Below are 19659 nucleotides of genomic sequence, written 5' to 3' on the forward strand. Positions count from 1 at the left end.
CATACCTGCTGACTGACTCATACCTGCTGACTGACTCATACCTGCTGACTGACTCATCCCTGCTGACTGACGCATCCCTGCTGCCTGATGCGTCCCTGCTGACTGACGCATACCTGCTGACTGACTCATACCTGCTGACTGACGCATCCCTGCTGCCTGACTCATACCTGCTGACTGACTCATACCTGCTGACTGACGCATCCCTGCTGCCTGACGCATACCTGCTGACTGACTCATACCTGCTGACTGACTCATACCTGCTGACTGACGCATCCCTGCTGACGCGTACCTGCTGACTGACGCATCCCTGCTGACTGACGCATCCCTGCTGACTGACTCATACCTGCTGACTGACTCATACCTGCTGACTGACTCATACCTGCTGACTGACGCATCCCTGCTGACGCGTACCTGCTGACTGACGCATCCCTGCTGACTGACGCGTACCTGCTGACTGACGCATCCCTGCTGACTGACGCATCCCTGCTGACTGACTCATACCTGCTGACTGACTCATACCTGCTGACTGACTCATACCTGCTGACTGACGCATCCCTGCTGACTGACTCATACCTGCTGACTGACTCATACCTGCTGACTGACGCGTACCTGCTGACTGACGCACACCTGCTGACTGACGCATACCTGCTGACTGACGCGTCCCTGCTGACTGACGCATCCCTGCTGCCTGACGCATCCCTGCTGACTGACGCTGACTGACTCATACCTGCTGACTGTCGCATACCTGCTGACTGTCGCATACTTGCTGACTGAGCACACCTGCTGACTGACGCACACCTGCTGACTGACGCATCTCTGCTGCCTGACGCATCCCTGCTGACTGACGCTGACTGACTCATACCTGCTGCCTGACGCATCCCTGCTGACTGACGCTGACTGTCGCATACCTGCTGCCTGACGCATCCCTGCTGACTGACGCTGACTGACTCATACCTGCTGACTGTCGCATACCTGCTGACTGTCGCATACTTGCTGACTGAGCACACCTGCTGACTGTCGCATACCTGCTGACTGACGCATCCCTGCTGCCTGACGCATCCCTGCTGACTGACGCTGACTGACTAATACCTGCTGCCTGACGCATCCCTGCTGACTGACGCTGACTGTCGCATACCTGCTCACTGACGCATCCCTGCTGACTGACGTGTACCTGCTGACTGACGCATACCTGCTGACTGACGCATACCTGCTGACTGACACGTACCTGCTGACTGATTCATACCTGCTGCCTGACGCATACCTGCTGACTGACGCTGACTGACTCATACCTGCTGACTGACGCGTACCTGCTGACTGACGCATACCTGCTGACTAACTCATACCTGCTGACTGACGCATTCCTGCTGACTGACGCATACCTGCTGACTGACGCATACCTGCTGACTGTCTCCTCCTGTTTTGCAGCCTTCTCCCACGTCCAAGTTCATTCTGGGATACACTGGAGCTGTCGTCAGCGCGGTCTCTATAGCAGTGAGTACACCTGACGCCCCTGACCGGGCCCTTGTCGTCCCTGTTTGTGCAGCGGCCCTCGTTGTTATATCAGGGGCCACACCCTGTACGCACTAGTGATGGGGAGCCTCTAGTAGGGACGCCTCAGCCAAAGGCTGAACGCTATTAGTGAGAACATTAATAGATCCAGCAGGTGAGATTGTACGGTCAGAGCAGGAAGTGTTGTCATAGGGACACAGATAATCCGTTCTCATTGGATGCTGTGATATAGCGCTATGTGTGCTATGACCGCGCCACAGAGGAAGAAGCCGGCCTGTGGCGCTGACCAATATGGTCGCCGGCCGTTCTCCAGCATGTCAGCCAATTAACAAGCAACCATTACTAATTAGAAAGTGATCGCTGACTAATTGGCCTCATTTACCCGCAGTCCTCGCGCTGCGTCCTCTGTCCGCCTGCGGAGTAACAACGGTCACATTGCACGACCTCTCCGTCTGACCGGCACATGACACATTGCACCGCCAATGATGTATCTAAGCTCCTCGGAGGCGGTACCGTCTGCTGTGCTGCATTCTGGGAGATTCTTGTATCTTCATGACTGAACATGTACAGGGTCTGATATAAATACGGGCAGCACGCTACACATAGGAGGGGAACGTGAGGTCATGGATAGTGCCAGACACCAACCACAGACTGAGGAGGCATCGTCCACGGAAAATCAGCAGACGGTCAATGCCTTTAAGTTCTAGGTACAGAAGGGAAAACGTTCTAAATCCGCTGTGCCCTAAATAAAGGAAGACTTTAGCCAGAAATACCTGATCCAAGACCTCAGGGGCGGAGCTTGTCAGTCAGAGAACACCAATGGGAAACTTAGGCTCCACCCCCGCAGAGCCTGCATCAGTCAGAATACAGTGGATCTACTCTGGCCGGAGGAATCCTGCGATGACTTTAAAAATCCTCCCCACCCTGGGAAAAATTATTTGTAATTTATTTGGAAATGTTTGCATCTAATAATCCATATTTACCAGTTGTTGTTATTTCATTATTATTTTATTTATTATATTCTATTATTATTTTAATATAATGTTCTTATTATTTCCCTATTGTTATTTTTTCTTTATTACTTCGTTATGATATTATTTATTTTACATTATTATTTCATTTTAATATTATTTATTATATTATTATTTCTCTATTTTTTTCATTATTTCATTATTAGATTATTAATTATATTCTATTATTATTTTAATATATTGTTCTTATTATTTCCCTATTGTTATTTTTTCTTTATTACTTCATTATGATATTATTTATTTTACATTATTATTTCATTTTAATATTATTTATTATATTATTATTTCTCTATTTTTTCATTATTAGATTATTATATTCTATTATTTTAATAAATTGTTCTTATTATTTCCCTATTGTTTTTTGATTATTACTTAATATGATATTATTTATTATTTTACATTATTATTTCATTTTAATATTTTTTTTATTATATTATTAGATTTTATTATTGGTATTATTATTTTAGAATTTTATTTTATTCTATTAGTAATAGCAATAATAGTGTAATAAAAACAATAAATAGTAATAAAGAAGTAGTAATAATAGTAATACTAATATTACAATTTTTAGTTCAATAGGCTAAAAAAAATTTTTTTAATTATAGTAATTCCTTCTAATCTGTAAAAACTTTGAAAAAACAAACAAATTTCATTTGTGTTTTTTTTTTATGTCACTTGTCTTTTATGACATTGTGATATTCATTGATATTTTTTGCGCCAAATTTTTCAAAATGGTGCAAGGGGTTCAGCAAATTTGTGGAAAAATCAAATTTATTTATTTTTGTATAATGACTTTGTTGTGTAAAAAGTCTCACAAAACAAAATAAAAAAAAATAACTCCCATAAACACATTTAGAAAGGTTTGTAAACATCGCAACTGATGAATCATCCGCAAACAAACCTCTCGCCCACAATAACGAACGGAAAAATCTTGGCGGACACGTATAAAATACAACTATTAAAAAAAGGCACAAATTAAAAGAAGAATAAAGTTTAAAGGAAAAACAGGCGAAAAATACCAAAAATAAAAAAGGTGTAAAAGAAAAACAAAAAACGTCTGTAGACGGAAATGGATATAATAATATAACGCGACATGTTGGCAAATTTGGCACAAATAACAGTGTCACGATATGGTATGAAATATCACATAAGTTTAGTTGCTCGTCAGCCCATGAGGTGGGCTAAACCCCCCCCTTCACTAGCTGACTCTACTTGTTTCTCTCTGGGCTACGGACTGTATGCTAGAAGGGGGTTTTATTGCTCTGGGGTCGTAAATTCCAGGCTCAGAGGAAAGTCCCTCACCCCTCCCACATTCTCTAGTTCAAACTGGAAAAGTGGCTCCAAGATTCAGGAAAGATTCTTTGTTTAGTTTTTGTAAGATATTAGGCAAACGATTTAAGCTAGGAACATGAAAATATATATTCGTAGTCTCACTCGGTGTATCTACACCTCCCATGAAACTCGGGTTTCTAACTCCGTCTGGTAAAGAAGTAGGGTTTTCTCTGTAAATATGTATCCCAGATAGGACATATTTGATCTCATTAGAATGCTCACGTTAATCTGAGATGAATGATGAGCTTTTTAGGACTCTGACACGTTTTGTAGTGAAGTTATAGAAATTAGAGAGAATAGTTTAAAGTTTAGGCAGAATGTAGAGAGAGGAGGGTCTGGATAAGCCAGCCTTTCTGTGATGTCACAGCCTTAATGTTTTAAGTGTCTGGCAGGCTCTGAGGAGCGTCTTGCTGCTTGATTTCTTGTCTTGTCCTGGAAGAGCCCTGCTCACGTCCAAATGAGCTGGGACGTATGGGAAAAACTCCACTAGCCTGGTTGCCTGTCATGCTTTGAACATGTAAGTGTTGCTTTTTCTCATTTATTCCCTTTATGTTATAATTACCCTTGTACATATTTGCAATTGTCTCATTTGTAACATCTTTATAAACTATTTTTTATAAAGCACTGCCTAATTCTTATGGAATATAATATTTAATATTAGTTCGTTCTTCTGTTCTAAACCGTACCCTAAGTCTCTTGAAGGGAAAATACGCTACTGTTACTGTTGTGTTGGGTTAGCTTCGGACCCGTTTAATCGAAGCTGGTGGCAGTGATACCGATAGTGTGCAGACTTTTGGGTGATGCTGAAGCGGCTGCGGGGTTAATAATTATTGTTCCTGCCTGAGTGGGAGTAGTTATCGCGTCGCTGCAGCGTGCCCAATAGCCAGTACATAGCAGGCAGCCTTTCTGGCGACTAATTACCCAGGGTGCAGTACCTAATCTGACCTGAGAGTAACGGGGGCGCCAGAGAACTGCAAGTGTTAAGTGGAACTGTAAGCGGGATATACATAAATCCCTGCAGTTTGTGGTATATTGAAAGCAGTGGGATACCTAGAATAAGCCCCTGCTGTAAACTAAGAGGTCAATAGCCTTGTGTGTGGTTTTTCATCACATCGTGGAGTGGAGGGATAACTAAGATAAGCCCCCCTGCACATGTGATAGCCGTCTGTTGGCCTAAAGTCACCTCATTCCGTGACGTAGGGGTGACGGTCACGGTGTGAATCCTGACCCATTGGTGACAGCGGTCAGGGGAATCGTGACAAACAGCAACGCGTCATTAAGGAAATCTGATCTCAGAATGTGAACACCGGACAAAGCTCGCAGCGGCGAAACCAAATCTGCCAAATCTTAGATAGTGGGAAAATGGTGTTCTGTGCCACGAGGGCACATGTCAGACCCTTTCGCCTGGCACGCCGGGGCCTACAATGTGCGGCACGACTACTGCTGGCTTGATGGTTCTCCGTCCAGCCATCATCTCCCTGGTATTTGGCACCGTGCCCCCTCCCCAGCCTACATTACACGGGCCGGTAATCAAAGCCCCGGCTGCGGGCGGAGGTCAGCGCCATCGGACATGGATTCCGTGGGAATACACATAATTAATGAGCAGAGGTTAAGTAGATTTCTGGTTAATCACCACAAATATTATCTCTCTGTGACCCCTCCTCGCCAGGCCGTGCCCGTCACCCCATGTGTGTTTTCCTGCTGCTCAGTGGGCCGCCGTCTCGGAGGGGTCCTATTTAATTAATGCGAGACCACTAGGGGTGATGGCACTTGTTTTCAGGTCATCTCGCACTAATAGGCTCTCACTGGGAGGGGATTTGCAGCTAATTGACAGCAGCCATCAGTTAATGAAGTCTTTGGCCTCACGAGCCGGGGGGGCATCAGACAAAGGCACGACGTTTTGTTCTACAGCGACCTGGTACCTCTCCGAACAGCGCGGAGAAAGGGGCACGGCGAGACAAAGCGCCGCAGCTTAGGGCTGCCCCATGCCGGGTGTGTGATAACGAGTATGGTCCAAATTAAAGGGGCGGCAGGGGATTAGTGATGTGAGCGGGAAACAAAGGAAGGAGCATTGTCTGATCCGACGGCAGGAGCTGCAGGTTATTACTACTTAGGCTGGATGCCGGCTTGTTAGAAAGTATTCACACCCCCTTCGTGAGCGAGCTTACAAGATAATTTACCCGAGACGCAGCATTTTCACTTTTCCCCTTTCTTCTTTGAACGTGTAGCAGAGCTGAGTTTGTCAGTATAGCAGAACCTAATTTGTCATTTAGCCCATTCACAAATCTGTGACGTGAGCTAGTATGATCGAGTAGTAGTAATGGAGGTGAGCGAGTATGAGCGAGTAGTAATAATGGAGGTGAGCTAGTATGAGCGAGTAGTAATAATGGAGGTGAGCTAGTATGAGCGAGTAGTAGTAATGGAGGTGAGCTAGTATGAGCGAGTAGTAGTAATGGAGGTGAGCTAGTATGAGCGAGTAGTAGTAATGGAGGTGAGCGAGTATGAGCGAGTAGTAGTAATGGAGGTGAGCTAGTATGAGCGAGTAGTAATAATGGAGGTGAGCTAGTATGAGCGAGTAGTAGTAATGGAGGTGTGCTAGTATGAGCGAGTAGTAGTAATGGAGGTGAGCTAGTATGATCGAGTAGTAGTAATGGAGGTGAGCGAGTATGAGCGAGTAGTAATAATGGAGGTGAGCTAGTATGAGCAAGTAGTAGTAATGGAGGTGAGCTGGTATGAGCCGGTAGTAGTAATGGAGGTGAGCTAGTATAAGCGAGTAGTAGTAATGGAGGTGAGCTAGTATGAGCCAGTAGTAGTAATGGAGGTGAGCTAGTATGAGCGAGTAGTAGTAATGGAGGTGTGCTAGGATGAGCCAGTAGTAGTAATAGAGGTGAGCTAGTATGAGCGAGTAGTAATGGAGGTGAGCTAGTATGAGCGAGTAGTAGTAATGGAGGTGAGCTAGTATGAGCGAGTAGTAGTAATGGAGGTGAGCTAGTATGAGCGAGTAGTAATGGAAGTGACCTAGTATGAGCGAGTAGTAGTAATGGAGGTGTGCTAGTATGAGCGAGTAGTAGTAATGGAGGTGAGCTAGTATGAGCGAGTAGTAGTAATGGAGGTGAGCGAGTATGAGCTAGTAGTAGTAATGGAGGTGAGCTAGTATGAGCGAGTAGTAGTAATGGAGGTGAGCTAGTATGAGCGAGTAGTAGTAATGGAGGTGTGCTAGTATGAGCGAGTAGTAGTAATGGAGGTGAGCTAGTATGAGCTAGTAGTAGTAATGGAGGTGAGCTAGTATGAGCTAGTAGTAGTAATGGAGGTGTGCTAGTATGAGCGAGTAGTAGTAATGGATGTGAGCTAGTATGAGCGAGTAGTAGTAATGGAGGTGTGCTAGTATGAGCGAGTAGTAGTAATGGAGGTGAGCAAGTATCAGCTAGTAGTAGTAATAGAGGTGAGCTAGTATGAGCGAGTAGTAGTAACGGAGGTGTGGTAGTATGAGCGAGTTGGAGTAACGGAGGTGTGCTAGTATGAGCTAGTAGTAGTAATGGAGGTGAGCTAGTATGAGCGAGTAGTACTAATGGAGGTGAGCTAGTATGTGTTAGTAGTAGTAATGGAGGTGAGCTAGTATGAGCTACTAGTAGTAATGGAGGTGTGCTAGTATGAGCGAGAAGTAGTAATGGAGGTGAGCTAGTTTGAGCCGGTAGTAGTAGTAATGGAGGTAAGCTAGTAAGAGCGAGTAGTAGTAATGGAGGTGAGCTAGTATGAGCCATTAGTAGTAATGGAGGTGTGCTAGTATGAGCGAGTAGTAATAATGGAGGTGAGCTAATATGAGAGTAGTAGTAATGGTGTGCTAGTATGAGAGAAAAGTAGTAATGGAGGTGAGCTAGTATGAGCTAGTAGTAGTAATGGAGGTGAGCTAGTATGAGCTAGTAGTAGTAATGGAGGTGAGCTAGTATGAGCGAGTAGTACTAATGGAGGTGAGCTAGTATGTGTTAGTAGTAGTAATGGAGGTGAGCTAGTATGAGCTACTAGTAGTAATGGAGGTGTGCTAGTATGAGCGAGAAGTAGTAATGGAGGTGAGCTAGTTTGAGCCGGTAGTAGTAGTAATGGAGGTAAGCTAGTAAGAGCGAGTAGTAGTAATGGAGGTGAGCTAGTATGAGCCATTAGTAGTAATGGAGGTGTGCTATTATGAGCGAGTAGTAGTGATGGAGGTGAGCTAGTATGAGCGAGTAGTAGTAATGGAGGTGTGCTAGTATGAGCTAGTAGTAGTAATGGAGGTGAGCTAGTATGAGAGAAAAGTAGTAATGGAGGTGTGCTAATATGAGCGAGTAGTAGTAATGGAGGTGAGCTAGTATGAGCGAGTAGTAGTAATGGAGGTGTGCTAGTATGAGCTAGTAGTAGTAATGGAGGTGAGCTAGTATGAGCGAGTAGTAGTAATGGAGGTGAGCTAGTATGAGCGAGTAGTAGTAATGGAGGTGAGCTAGTATGAGCGAGTAGTAGTAATGGAGGTGTGCTAGTATGAGCTAGTAGTAGTAATGGAGGTGAGCTAGTATGAGCGAGTAGTAGTAATGGAGGTGAGCTAGTATGAGCGAGTAGTAGTAATGGAGGTGAGCTTGTATGAGCCGGTAGTAGCAATGGAGGTGTGCTAGTATGAGTGAGTAGTAGTAATGGAGGTGTGCTAGTATGAGCGAGTAGTAGTAATGGAGGTGTGCTAGTATGAGCGAGTAGTAGTAATGGAGGTGAGCTAGTATGAGCCGGTAGTAGTAATGGAGGTGTGCTAGTATGAGCGAGTAGTAGTAATGGAGGTGAGCTAGTATGAGCCGGTAGTAGTAATGGAGGTGAGCTAGTATGAGAGTAGTAGTAATGGTGGTGTGCTAGTATGAGCGAGTAGTAGTAATGGAGGTGTGCTAGTATGAGCGAGTAGTAGTAATGGAGGTGTGCTAGTATGAGCGAGTAGTAGTAATGGAGGTGAGCTAGTATGAGCGAGTAGTAGTCATGGAGGTGTGCTAGTATGAGCGAGTAGTAGTAGTAATGGAGGTGAGCTAGTATGAGCGAGTAGTAGTAATGGAGGTGAGCTAGTATGAGCCGGTAGTAGTAATGGAGGTGTGCTAGTATGAGCGAGTAGTAGTAATGGAGGTGTGCTAGTATGAGCGAGTAGTAGTAATGGAGGTGAGCTAGTATGAGCGAGTAGTAGTAGTAGTAATGGAGGTGAGCTAGTATGAGCGAGTAGTAGTAATGGAGGTGTGCTAGTATGAGCGAGTAGTAGTAATGGAGGTGAGCTAGTATGAGCGAGTAGTAGTAATGGAGGTGTCCTAGTATGAGCGAGTAGTAGTAGTAATGGAGGTTTGCTAGTATGAGCGAGTAGTAGTAATGGAGGTGAGCTAGTATGAGCGAGTAGTAATGGAGGTGTGCTAGTATGAGCGAGTAGTAGTAATGGAGGTGAGCTAGTATGAGCGAGTAGTAGTAATGGAGGTGTGCTAGTATGAGCCGGTAGTAGTAATGGAGGTGAGCTAGTATGAGCGATTAGTAGTACTAGTAATGGAGGTGAGCTAGTATGAGCGAGTAGTAGTAATGGAGGTGAGCTAGTATGAGCGAGTAGTAGTAATGGAGGTGAGCTAGTATGAGCGAGTAGTAGTAGTAGTAATGGAGGTTATTCAAGCTTCAGGAGGCTAATTTGCATATTCCAGGTGCCTTCTGGGAGAAGCGAAGTCTCCCTAAGCTAGAAGATCGTTGGGTACAGCCGGGACCAGCTGCTTCGAAAGCATCACCAAACCAGGGATTCAAGCTTCAGGAGGCTAATTTGCATATTCCAGGTGCCTTCTGGGAGAAGCGAAGTCTCCCTAAGCTAGAAGATCGTTGGGTACAGCCGGGACCAGCTGCTTCGAAAGCATCACCAAACCAGGGATTCAAGCTTCAGGAGGCTAATTTGCATATTCCAGGTGCCTTCTGGGAGAAGCGAAGTCTCCCTAAGCTAGAAGATCGTTGGGTACAGCCGGGACCAGCTGCTTCGAAAGCATCACCAAACCAGGGATTCAAGCTTCAGGAGGCTAATTTGCATATTCCAGGTGCCTTCTGGGAGAAGCGAAGTCTCCCTAAGCTAGAAGATCGTTGGGTACAGCCGGGACCAGCTGCTTCGAAAGCATCACCAAACCAGGGATTCAAGCTTCAGGAGGCTAATTTGCATATTCCAGGTGCCTTCTGGGAGAAGCGAAGTCTCCCTAAGCTAGAAGATCGTTGGGTACAGCCGGGACCAGCTGCTTCGAAAGCATCACCAAACCAGGGATTCAAGCTTCAGGAGGCTAATTTGCATATTCCAGGTGCCTTCTGGGAGAAGCGAAGTCTCCCTAAGCTAGAAGATCGTTGGGTACAGCCGGGACCAGCTGCTTCGAAAGCATCACCAAACCAGGGATTCAAGCTTCAGGAGGCTAATTTGCATATTCCAGGTGCCTTCTGGGAGAAGCGAAGTCTCCCTAAGCTAGAAGATCGTTGGGTACAGCCGGGACCAGCTGCTTCGAAAGCATCACCAAACCAGGGATTCAAGCTTCAGGAGGCTAATTTGCATATTCCAGGTGCCTTCTGGGAGAAGCGAAGTCTCCCTAAGCTAGAAGATCGTTGGGTACAGCCGGGACCAGCTGCTTCGAAAGCATCACCAAACCAGGGATTCAAGCTTCAGGAGGCTAATTTGCATATTCCAGGTGCCTTCTGGGAGAAGCGAAGTCTCCCTAAGCTAGAAGATCGTTGGGTACAGCCGGGACCAGCTGCTTCGAAAGCATCACCAAACCAGGGATTCAAGCTTCAGGAGGCTAATTTGCATATTCCAGGTGCCTTCTGGGAGAAGCGAAGTCTCCCTAAGCTAGAAGATCGTTGGGTACAGCCGGGACCAGCTGCTTCGAAAGCATCACCAAACCAGGGATTCAAGCTTCAGGAGGCTAATTTGCATATTCCAGGTGCCTTCTGGGAGAAGCGAAGTCTCCCTAAGCTAGAAGATCGTTGGGTACAGCCGGGACCAGCTGCTTCGAAAGCATCACCAAACCAGGGATTCAAGCTTCAGGAGGCTAATTTGCATATTCCAGGTGCCTTCTGGGAGAAGCGAAGTCTCCCTAAGCTAGAAGATCGTTGGGTACAGCCGGGACCAGCTGCTTCGAAAGCATCACCAAACCAGGGATTCAAGCTTCAGGAGGCTAATTTGCATATTCCAGGTGCCTTCTGGGAGAAGCGAAGTCTCCCTAAGCTAGAAGATCGTTGGGTACAGCCGGGACCAGCTGCTTCGAAAGCATCACCAAACCAGGGATTCAAGCTTCAGGAGGCTAATTTGCATATTCCAGGTGCCTTCTGGGAGAAGCGAAGTCTCCCTAAGCTAGAAGATCGTTGGGTACAGCCGGGACCAGCTGCTTCGAAAGCATCACCAAACCAGGGATTCAAGCTTCAGGAGGCTAATTTGCATATTCCAGGTGCCTTCTGGGAGAAGCGAAGTCTCCCTAAGCTAGAAGATCGTTGGGTACAGCCGGGACCAGCTGCTTCGAAAGCATCACCAAACCAGGGATTCAAGCTTCAGGAGGCTAATTTGCATATTCCAGGTGCCTTCTGGGAGAAGCGAAGTCTCCCTAAGCTAGAAGATCGTTGGGTACAGCCGGGACCAGCTGCTTCGAAAGCATCACCAAACCAGGGATTCAAGCTTCAGGAGGCTAATTTGCATATTCCAGGTGCCTTCTGGGAGAAGCGAAGTCTCCCTAAGCTAGAAGATCGTTGGGTACAGCCGGGACCAGCTGCTTCGAAAGCATCACCAAACCAGGGATTCAAGCTTCAGGAGGCTAATTTGCATATTCCAGGTGCCTTCTGGGAGAAGCGAAGTCTCCCTAAGCTAGAAGATCGTTGGGTACAGCCGGGACCAGCTGCTTCGAAAGCATCACCAAACCAGGGATTCAAGCTTCAGGAGGCTAATTTGCATATTCCAGGTGCCTTCTGGGAGAAGCGAAGTCTCCCTAAGCTAGAAGATCGTTGGGTACAGCCGGGACCAGCTGCTTCGAAAGCATCACCAAACCAGGGATTCAAGCTTCAGGAGGCTAATTTGCATATTCCAGGTGCCTTCTGGGAGAAGCGAAGTCTCCCTAAGCTAGAAGATCGTTGGGTACAGCCGGGACCAGCTGCTTCGAAAGCATCACCAAACCAGGGATTCAAGCTTCAGGAGGCTAATTTGCATATTCCAGGTGCCTTCTGGGAGAAGCGAAGTCTCCCTAAGCTAGAAGATCGTTGGGTACAGCCGGGACCAGCTGCTTCGAAAGCATCACCAAACCAGGGATTCAAGCTTCAGGAGGCTAATTTGCATATTCCAGGTGCCTTCTGGGAGAAGCGAAGTCTCCCTAAGCTAGAAGATCGTTGGGTACAGCCGGGACCAGCTGCTTCGAAAGCATCACCAAACCAGGGATTCAAGCTTCAGGAGGCTAATTTGCATATTCCAGGTGCCTTCTGGGAGAAGCGAAGTCTCCCTAAGCTAGAAGATCGTTGGGTACAGCCGGGACCAGCTGCTTCGAAAGCATCACCAAACCAGGGATTCAAGCTTCAGGAGGCTAATTTGCATATTCCAGGTGCCTTCTGGGAGAAGCGAAGTCTCCCTAAGCTAGAAGATCGTTGGGTACAGCCGGGACCAGCTGCTTCGAAAGCATCACCAAACCAGGGATTCAAGCTTCAGGAGGCTAATTTGCATATTCCAGGTGCCTTCTGGGAGAAGCGAAGTCTCCCTAAGCTAGAAGATCGTTGGGTACAGCCGGGACCAGCTGCTTCGAAAGCATCACCAAACCAGGGATTCAAGCTTCAGGAGGCTAATTTGCATATTCCAGGTGCCTTCTGGGAGAAGCGAAGTCTCCCTAAGCTAGAAGATCGTTGGGTACAGCCGGGACCAGCTGCTTCGAAAGCATCACCAAACCAGGGATTCAAGCTTCAGGAGGCTAATTTGCATATTCCAGGTGCCTTCTGGGAGAAGCGAAGTCTCCCTAAGCTAGAAGATCGTTGGGTACAGCCGGGACCAGCTGCTTCGAAAGCATCACCAAACCAGGGATTCAAGCTTCAGGAGGCTAATTTGCATATTCCAGGTGCCTTCTGGGAGAAGCGAAGTCTCCCTAAGCTAGAAGATCGTTGGGTACAGCCGGGACCAGCTGCTTCGAAAGCATCACCAAACCAGGGATTCAAGCTTCAGGAGGCTAATTTGCATATTCCAGGTGCCTTCTGGGAGAAGCGAAGTCTCCCTAAGCTAGAAGATCGTTGGGTACAGCCGGGACCAGCTGCTTCGAAAGCATCACCAAACCAGGGATTCAAGCTTCAGGAGGCTAATTTGCATATTCCAGGTGCCTTCTGGGAGAAGCGAAGTCTCCCTAAGCTAGAAGATCGTTGGGTACAGCCGGGACCAGCTGCTTCGAAAGCATCACCAAACCAGGGATTCAAGCTTCAGGAGGCTAATTTGCATATTCCAGGTGCCTTCTGGGAGAAGCGAAGTCTCCCTAAGCTAGAAGATCGTTGGGTACAGCCGGGACCAGCTGCTTCGAAAGCATCACCAAACCAGGGATTCAAGCTTCAGGAGGCTAATTTGCATATTCCAGGTGCCTTCTGGGAGAAGCGAAGTCTCCCTAAGCTAGAAGATCGTTGGGTACAGCCGGGACCAGCTGCTTCGAAAGCATCACCAAACCAGGGATTCAAGCTTCAGGAGGCTAATTTGCATATTCCAGGTGCCTTCTGGGAGAAGCGAAGTCTCCCTAAGCTAGAAGATCGTTGGGTACAGCCGGGACCAGCTGCTTCGAAAGCATCACCAAACCAGGGATTCAAGCTTCAGGAGGCTAATTTGCATATTCCAGGTGCCTTCTGGGAGAAGCGAAGTCTCCCTAAGCTAGAAGATCGTTGGGTACAGCCGGGACCAGCTGCTTCGAAAGCATCACCAAACCAGGGATTCAAGCTTCAGGAGGCTAATTTGCATATTCCAGGTGCCTTCTGGGAGAAGCGAAGTCTCCCTAAGCTAGAAGATCGTTGGGTACAGCCGGGACCAGCTGCTTCGAAAGCATCACCAAACCAGGGATTCAAGCTTCAGGAGGCTAATTTGCATATTCCAGGTGCCTTCTGGGAGAAGCGAAGTCTCCCTAAGCTAGAAGATCGTTGGGTACAGCCGGGACCAGCTGCTTCGAAAGCATCACCAAACCAGGGATTCAAGCTTCAGGAGGCTAATTTGCATATTCCAGGTGCCTTCTGGGAGAAGCGAAGTCTCCCTAAGCTAGAAGATCGTTGGGTACAGCCGGGACCAGCTGCTTCGAAAGCATCACCAAACCAGGGATTCAAGCTTCAGGAGGCTAATTTGCATATTCCAGGTGCCTTCTGGGAGAAGCGAAGTCTCCCTAAGCTAGAAGATCGTTGGGTACAGCCGGGACCAGCTGCTTCGAAAGCATCACCAAACCAGGGATTCAAGCTTCAGGAGGCTAATTTGCATATTCCAGGTGCCTTCTGGGAGAAGCGAAGTCTCCCTAAGCTAGAAGATCGTTGGGTACAGCCGGGACCAGCTGCTTCGAAAGCATCACCAAACCAGGGATTCAAGCTTCAGGAGGCTAATTTGCATATTCCAGGTGCCTTCTGGGAGAAGCGAAGTCTCCCTAAGCTAGAAGATCGTTGGGTACAGCCGGGACCAGCTGCTTCGAAAGCATCACCAAACCAGGGATTCAAGCTTCAGGAGGCTAATTTGCATATTCCAGGTGCCTTCTGGGAGAAGCGAAGTCTCCCTAAGCTAGAAGATCGTTGGGTACAGCCGGGACCAGCTGCTTCGAAAGCATCACCAAACCAGGGATTCAAGCTTCAGGAGGCTAATTTGCATATTCCAGGTGCCTTCTGGGAGAAGCGAAGTCTCCCTAAGCTAGAAGATCGTTGGGTACAGCCGGGACCAGCTGCTTCGAAAGCATCACCAAACCAGGGATTCAAGCTTCAGGAGGCTAATTTGCATATTCCAGGTGCCTTCTGGGAGAAGCGAAGTCTCCCTAAGCTAGAAGATCGTTGGGTACAGCCGGGACCAGCTGCTTCGAAAGCATCACCAAACCAGGGATTCAAGCTTCAGGAGGCTAATTTGCATATTCCAGGTGCCTTCTGGGAGAAGCGAAGTCTCCCTAAGCTAGAAGATCGTTGGGTACAGCCGGGACCAGCTGCTTCGAAAGCATCACCAAACCAGGGATTCAAGCTTCAGGAGGCTAATTTGCATATTCCAGGTGCCTTCTGGGAGAAGCGAAGTCTCCCTAAGCTAGAAGATCGTTGGGTACAGCCGGGACCAGCTGCTTCGAAAGCATCACCAAACCAGGGATTCAAGCTTCAGGAGGCTAATTTGCATATTCCAGGTGCCTTCTGGGAGAAGCGAAGTCTCCCTAAGCTAGAAGATCGTTGGGTACAGCCGGGACCAGCTGCTTCGAAAGCATCACCAAACCAGGGATTCAAGCTTCAGGAGGCTAATTTGCATATTCCAGGTGCCTTCTGGGAGAAGCGAAGTCTCCCTAAGCTAGAAGATCGTTGGGTACAGCCGGGACCAGCTGCTTCGAAAGCATCACCAAACCAGGGATTCAAGCTTCAGGAGGCTAATTTGCATATTCCAGGTGCCTTCTGGGAGAAGCGAAGTCTCCCTAAGCTAGAAGATCGTTGGGTACAGCCGGGACCAGCTGCTTCGAAAGCATCACCAAACCAGGGATTCAAGCTTCAGGAGGCTAATTTGCATATTCCAGGTGCCTTCTGGGAGAAGCGAAGTCTCCCTAAGCTAGAAGATCGTTGGGTACAGCCGGGACCAGCTGCTTCGAAAGCATCACCAAACCAGGGATTCAAGCTTCAGGAGGCTAATTTGCATATTCCAGGTGCCTTCTGGGAGAAGCGAAGTCTCCCTAAGCTAGAAGATCGTTGGGTACAGCCGGGACCAGCTGCTTCGAAAGCATCACCAAACCAGGGATTCAAGCTTCAGGAGGCTAATTTGCATATTCCAGGTGCCTTCTGGGAGAAGCGAAGTCTCCCTAAGCTAGAAGATCGTTGGGTACAGCCGGGACCAGCTGCTTCGAAAGCATCACCAAACCAGGGATTCAAGCTTCAGGAGGCTAATTTGCATATTCCAGGTGCCTTCTGGGAGAAGCGAAGTCTCCCTAAGCTAGAAGATCGTTGGGTACAGCCGGGACCAGCTGCTTCGAAAGCATCACCAAACCAGGGATTCAAGCTTCAGGAGGCTAATTTGCATATTCCAGGTGCCTTCTGGGAGAAGCGAAGTCTCCCTAAGCTAGAAGATCGTTGGGTACAGCCGGGACCAGCTGCTTCGAAAGCATCACCAAACCAGGGATTCAAGCTTCAGGAGGCTAATTTGCATATTCCAGGTGCCTTCTGGGAGAAGCGAAGTCTCCCTAAGCTAGAAGATCGTTGGGTACAGCCGGGACCAGCTGCTTCGAAAGCATCACCAAAACGCGCGCCTTACGGCGCGCGAATTTTTGCCTGTAGGACATTATTGCAAGAGAGCTTGGCTGAGTAGATTACACAAGAAGGAAAACACACAGCAAGTCAGCAGGATCTAGGAGCAACATGGCAGATGTGACAACCTACATGGTGAGCTGCAGCATGTGCTACATGTTCACAGATCGACCAGAAGAAGAATCCAATTTCACCTGTCAGAAGTGTAGACTAGTGGCCCTTTTAGAAGAAAAGGTGCGTGGTCTGGAAGAAAGAATAGCAACTTTGAAACTCATCAAAGAGAATGAAGACTTTCTAGACAGAACAGAAGCATCTCTACTGGTCACAGAAGGTGCAAAAAGTGTCAGAGAACCTCCAAAAGCAGATGAGTGGAAGCATGTGACCAAAAGAAGCAAGAAGACCATGGAGAAATCACCAACCACACAACTGAAGAACCGATATCAAATCTTTGTAGAGGATGAAGATGGCACACCTAAGAATGAAGCAATACCAGCAAGCAAAAAAGAAAAGGGCACACAGCAACAAGTGACAGCAAAAAGTACAGCCAAGAAGCAACGAAGAGTGGTGGTGGTGGGAGACTCACTACTGAGAGGCACCGAAGCAGCCATCTGCAGACCGGACATAACTGCAAGAGAAGTATGCTGCCTTCCAGGTGCGATGATCAAGGATGTGACCGATAGGATACCAAAGCTCTTCAGCTCCAAGGACGTCCACCCATTTCTTCTGATACATGTTGGCACCAATGACACGGCAAGGAAGGACCTACCGACAATCTGCAAGGACTTTGAAGAGTTGGGGAAGAAAGTAAAGGAACTGGATGCACAGGTAGTTTTTTCTTCTATCCTTCCAGTAGACGGGCATGGCACCAGGAGATGGAACAGGATCCTTGATGCAAACAACTGGCTAAGACGATGGTGCAGACAACAAGGATTTGGATTCCTGGACCACGGTGTGAATTACTGGTATGATGGACTCCTCGCCAGAGACGGACTACACCTCAACAAACCTGGGAAGCACACATTCGCCAGAAGACTCGCTACACTCATCAGGAGGGCGTTAAACTAGAAGAAGAGGGGACGGGAAGAAAAACATTAGACTCGAACAAAGACGACCCAGGAAAACATACTCAGAAGGGAGGTAAGAACATTTCTAAAACAATCCACAGTGAGGAGATTGGAACAAAACAAAATCCTCTAAACTGCATGCTCGCAAACGCCAGAAGCCTGACAAACAAGATGGAAGAACTAGAAGCAGAAATATCTACAGGTAACTTTGACATAGTGGGAATAACCGAGACATGGTTAGATGAAAGCTATGACTGGGCAGTTAACTTACAGGGTTACAGTCTGTTTAGAAAGGATCGTAAAAATCGGAGAGGAGGAGGGGTTTGTCTCTATGTAAAGTCTTGTCTAAAATCCACTTTAAGGGAGGATATTAGCGAAGGGAATGAGGATGTCGAGTCCATATGGGTTGAAATTCATGGAGGGAAAAATGGTAACAAAATTCTCATTGGGGTCTGTTACAAACCCCCAAATATAACAGAAAGCATGGAAAGTCTACTTCTAAAGCAGATAGATGAAGCTGCAACCCATAATGAGGTCCTGGTTATGGGGGACTTTAACTACCCGGATATTAACTGGGAAACAGAAACCTGTGAAACCCATAAAGGCAACAGGTTTCTGCTAATAACCAAGAAAAATTATCTTTCACAATTGGTGCAGAATCCAACCAGAGGAGCAGCACTTTTAGACCTAATACTATCTAATAGACCTGACAGAATAACAAATCTGCAGGTGGTTGGGCATTTAGGAAATAGCGACCACAATATTGTGCAGTTTCACCTGTCTTTCACTAGGGGGACTTGTCAGGGAGTCACAAAAACATTGAACTTTAGGAAGGCAAAGTTTGAACAGCTTAGAGATGCCCTTAATCTGGTAGACTGGGACAATATCCTCAGAAATGAGAATACAGATAATAAATGGGAAATGTTTAAGAACATCCTAAATAGGCAGTGTAAGCGGTTTATACCTTGTGGGAATAAAAGGACTAGAAATAGGAAAAACCCAATGTGGCTAAACAAAGAAGTAAGACAGGCAATTAACAGTAAAAAGAAAGCATTTGCACTACTAAAGCAGGATGGCACCATTGAAGCTCTAAAAAACTATAGGGAGAAAAATACTTTATCTAAAAAACTAATTAAAGCTGCCAAAAAGGAAACAGAGAAGCACATTGCTAAGGAGAGTAAAACTAATCCCAAACTGTTCTTCAACTATATCAATAGTAAAAGAATAAAAACTGAAAATGTAGGCCCCTTAAAAAATAGTGAGGAAAGAATGGTTGTAGATGACGAGGAAAAAGCTAACATATTAAACACCTTCTTCTCCACGGTATTCACGGTGGAAAATGAAATGCTAGGTGAAATCCCAAGAAACAATGAAAACCCTATATTAAGGGTCACCAATCTAACCCAAGAAGAGGTGCGAAACCGGCTAAATAAGATTAAAATAGATAAATCTCCGGGTCCGGATGGCATACACCCACGAGTACTAAGAGAACTAAGTAATGTAATAGATAAACCATTATTTCTTATTTTTAGTGACTCTATAGCGACAGGGTCTGTTCCGCAGGACTGGCGCATAGCAAATGTGGTGCCAATATTCAAAAAGGGCTCTAAAAGTGAACCTGGAAATTATAGGCCAGTAAGTCTAACCTCTATTGTTGGTAAAATATTTGAAGGGTTTCTGAGGGATGTTATTCTGGATTATCTCAATGAGAATAACTGTTTAACTCCATATCAGCATGGGTTTATGAGAAATCGCTCCTGTCAAACCAATCTAATCAGTTTTTATGAAGAGGTAAGCTATAGACTGGACCAAGGTGAGTCATTGGACGTGGTATATCTCGATTTTTCCAAAGCGTTTGATACCGTGCCGCACAAGAGGTTGGTACACAAAATGAGAATGCTTGGTCTGGGGGAAAATGTGTGTAAATGGGTTAGTAACTGGCTTAGTGATAGAAAGCAGAGGGTGGTTATAAATGGTATAGTCTCTAACTGGGTCGCTGTGACCAGTGGGGTACCGCAGGGGTCAGTATTGGGACCTGTTCTCTTCAACATATTCATTAATGATCTGGTAGAAGGTTTACACAGTAAAATATCGATATTTGCAGATGATACAAAACTATGTAAAGCAGTTAATACAAGAGAAGATAGTATTCTGCTACAGATGGATCTGGATATGTTGGAAACTTGGGCTGAAAGGTGGCAGATGAGGTTTAACAATGATAAATGTAAGGTTATACACATGGGAAGAGGGAATCAATATCACCATTACACACTGAA

General features: G+C 46.6%; 1 protein-coding gene across 1 annotated transcript in view; it reads left to right on the forward strand.

Moving 5' to 3' along the window:
• The window catches only part of SFXN5 (sideroflexin 5), a 345747-nt gene that overhangs the window by 94842 nt on the left and 231246 nt on the right, over positions 1–19659 (forward strand). The window contains exon 9 of the mRNA XM_069745104.1: positions 1426–1491. Within this exon, the coding sequence (XP_069601205.1) occupies positions 1426–1491 (66 nt within the window). The remainder of the gene's footprint in view (positions 1–1425; positions 1492–19659) is intronic.

The sequence above is a fragment of the Ranitomeya imitator genome, chromosome 1 (genome assembly GCF_032444005.1).
Source record: "Ranitomeya imitator isolate aRanImi1 chromosome 1, aRanImi1.pri, whole genome shotgun sequence".
NCBI lineage: Eukaryota > Metazoa > Chordata > Amphibia > Anura > Dendrobatidae > Ranitomeya > Ranitomeya imitator.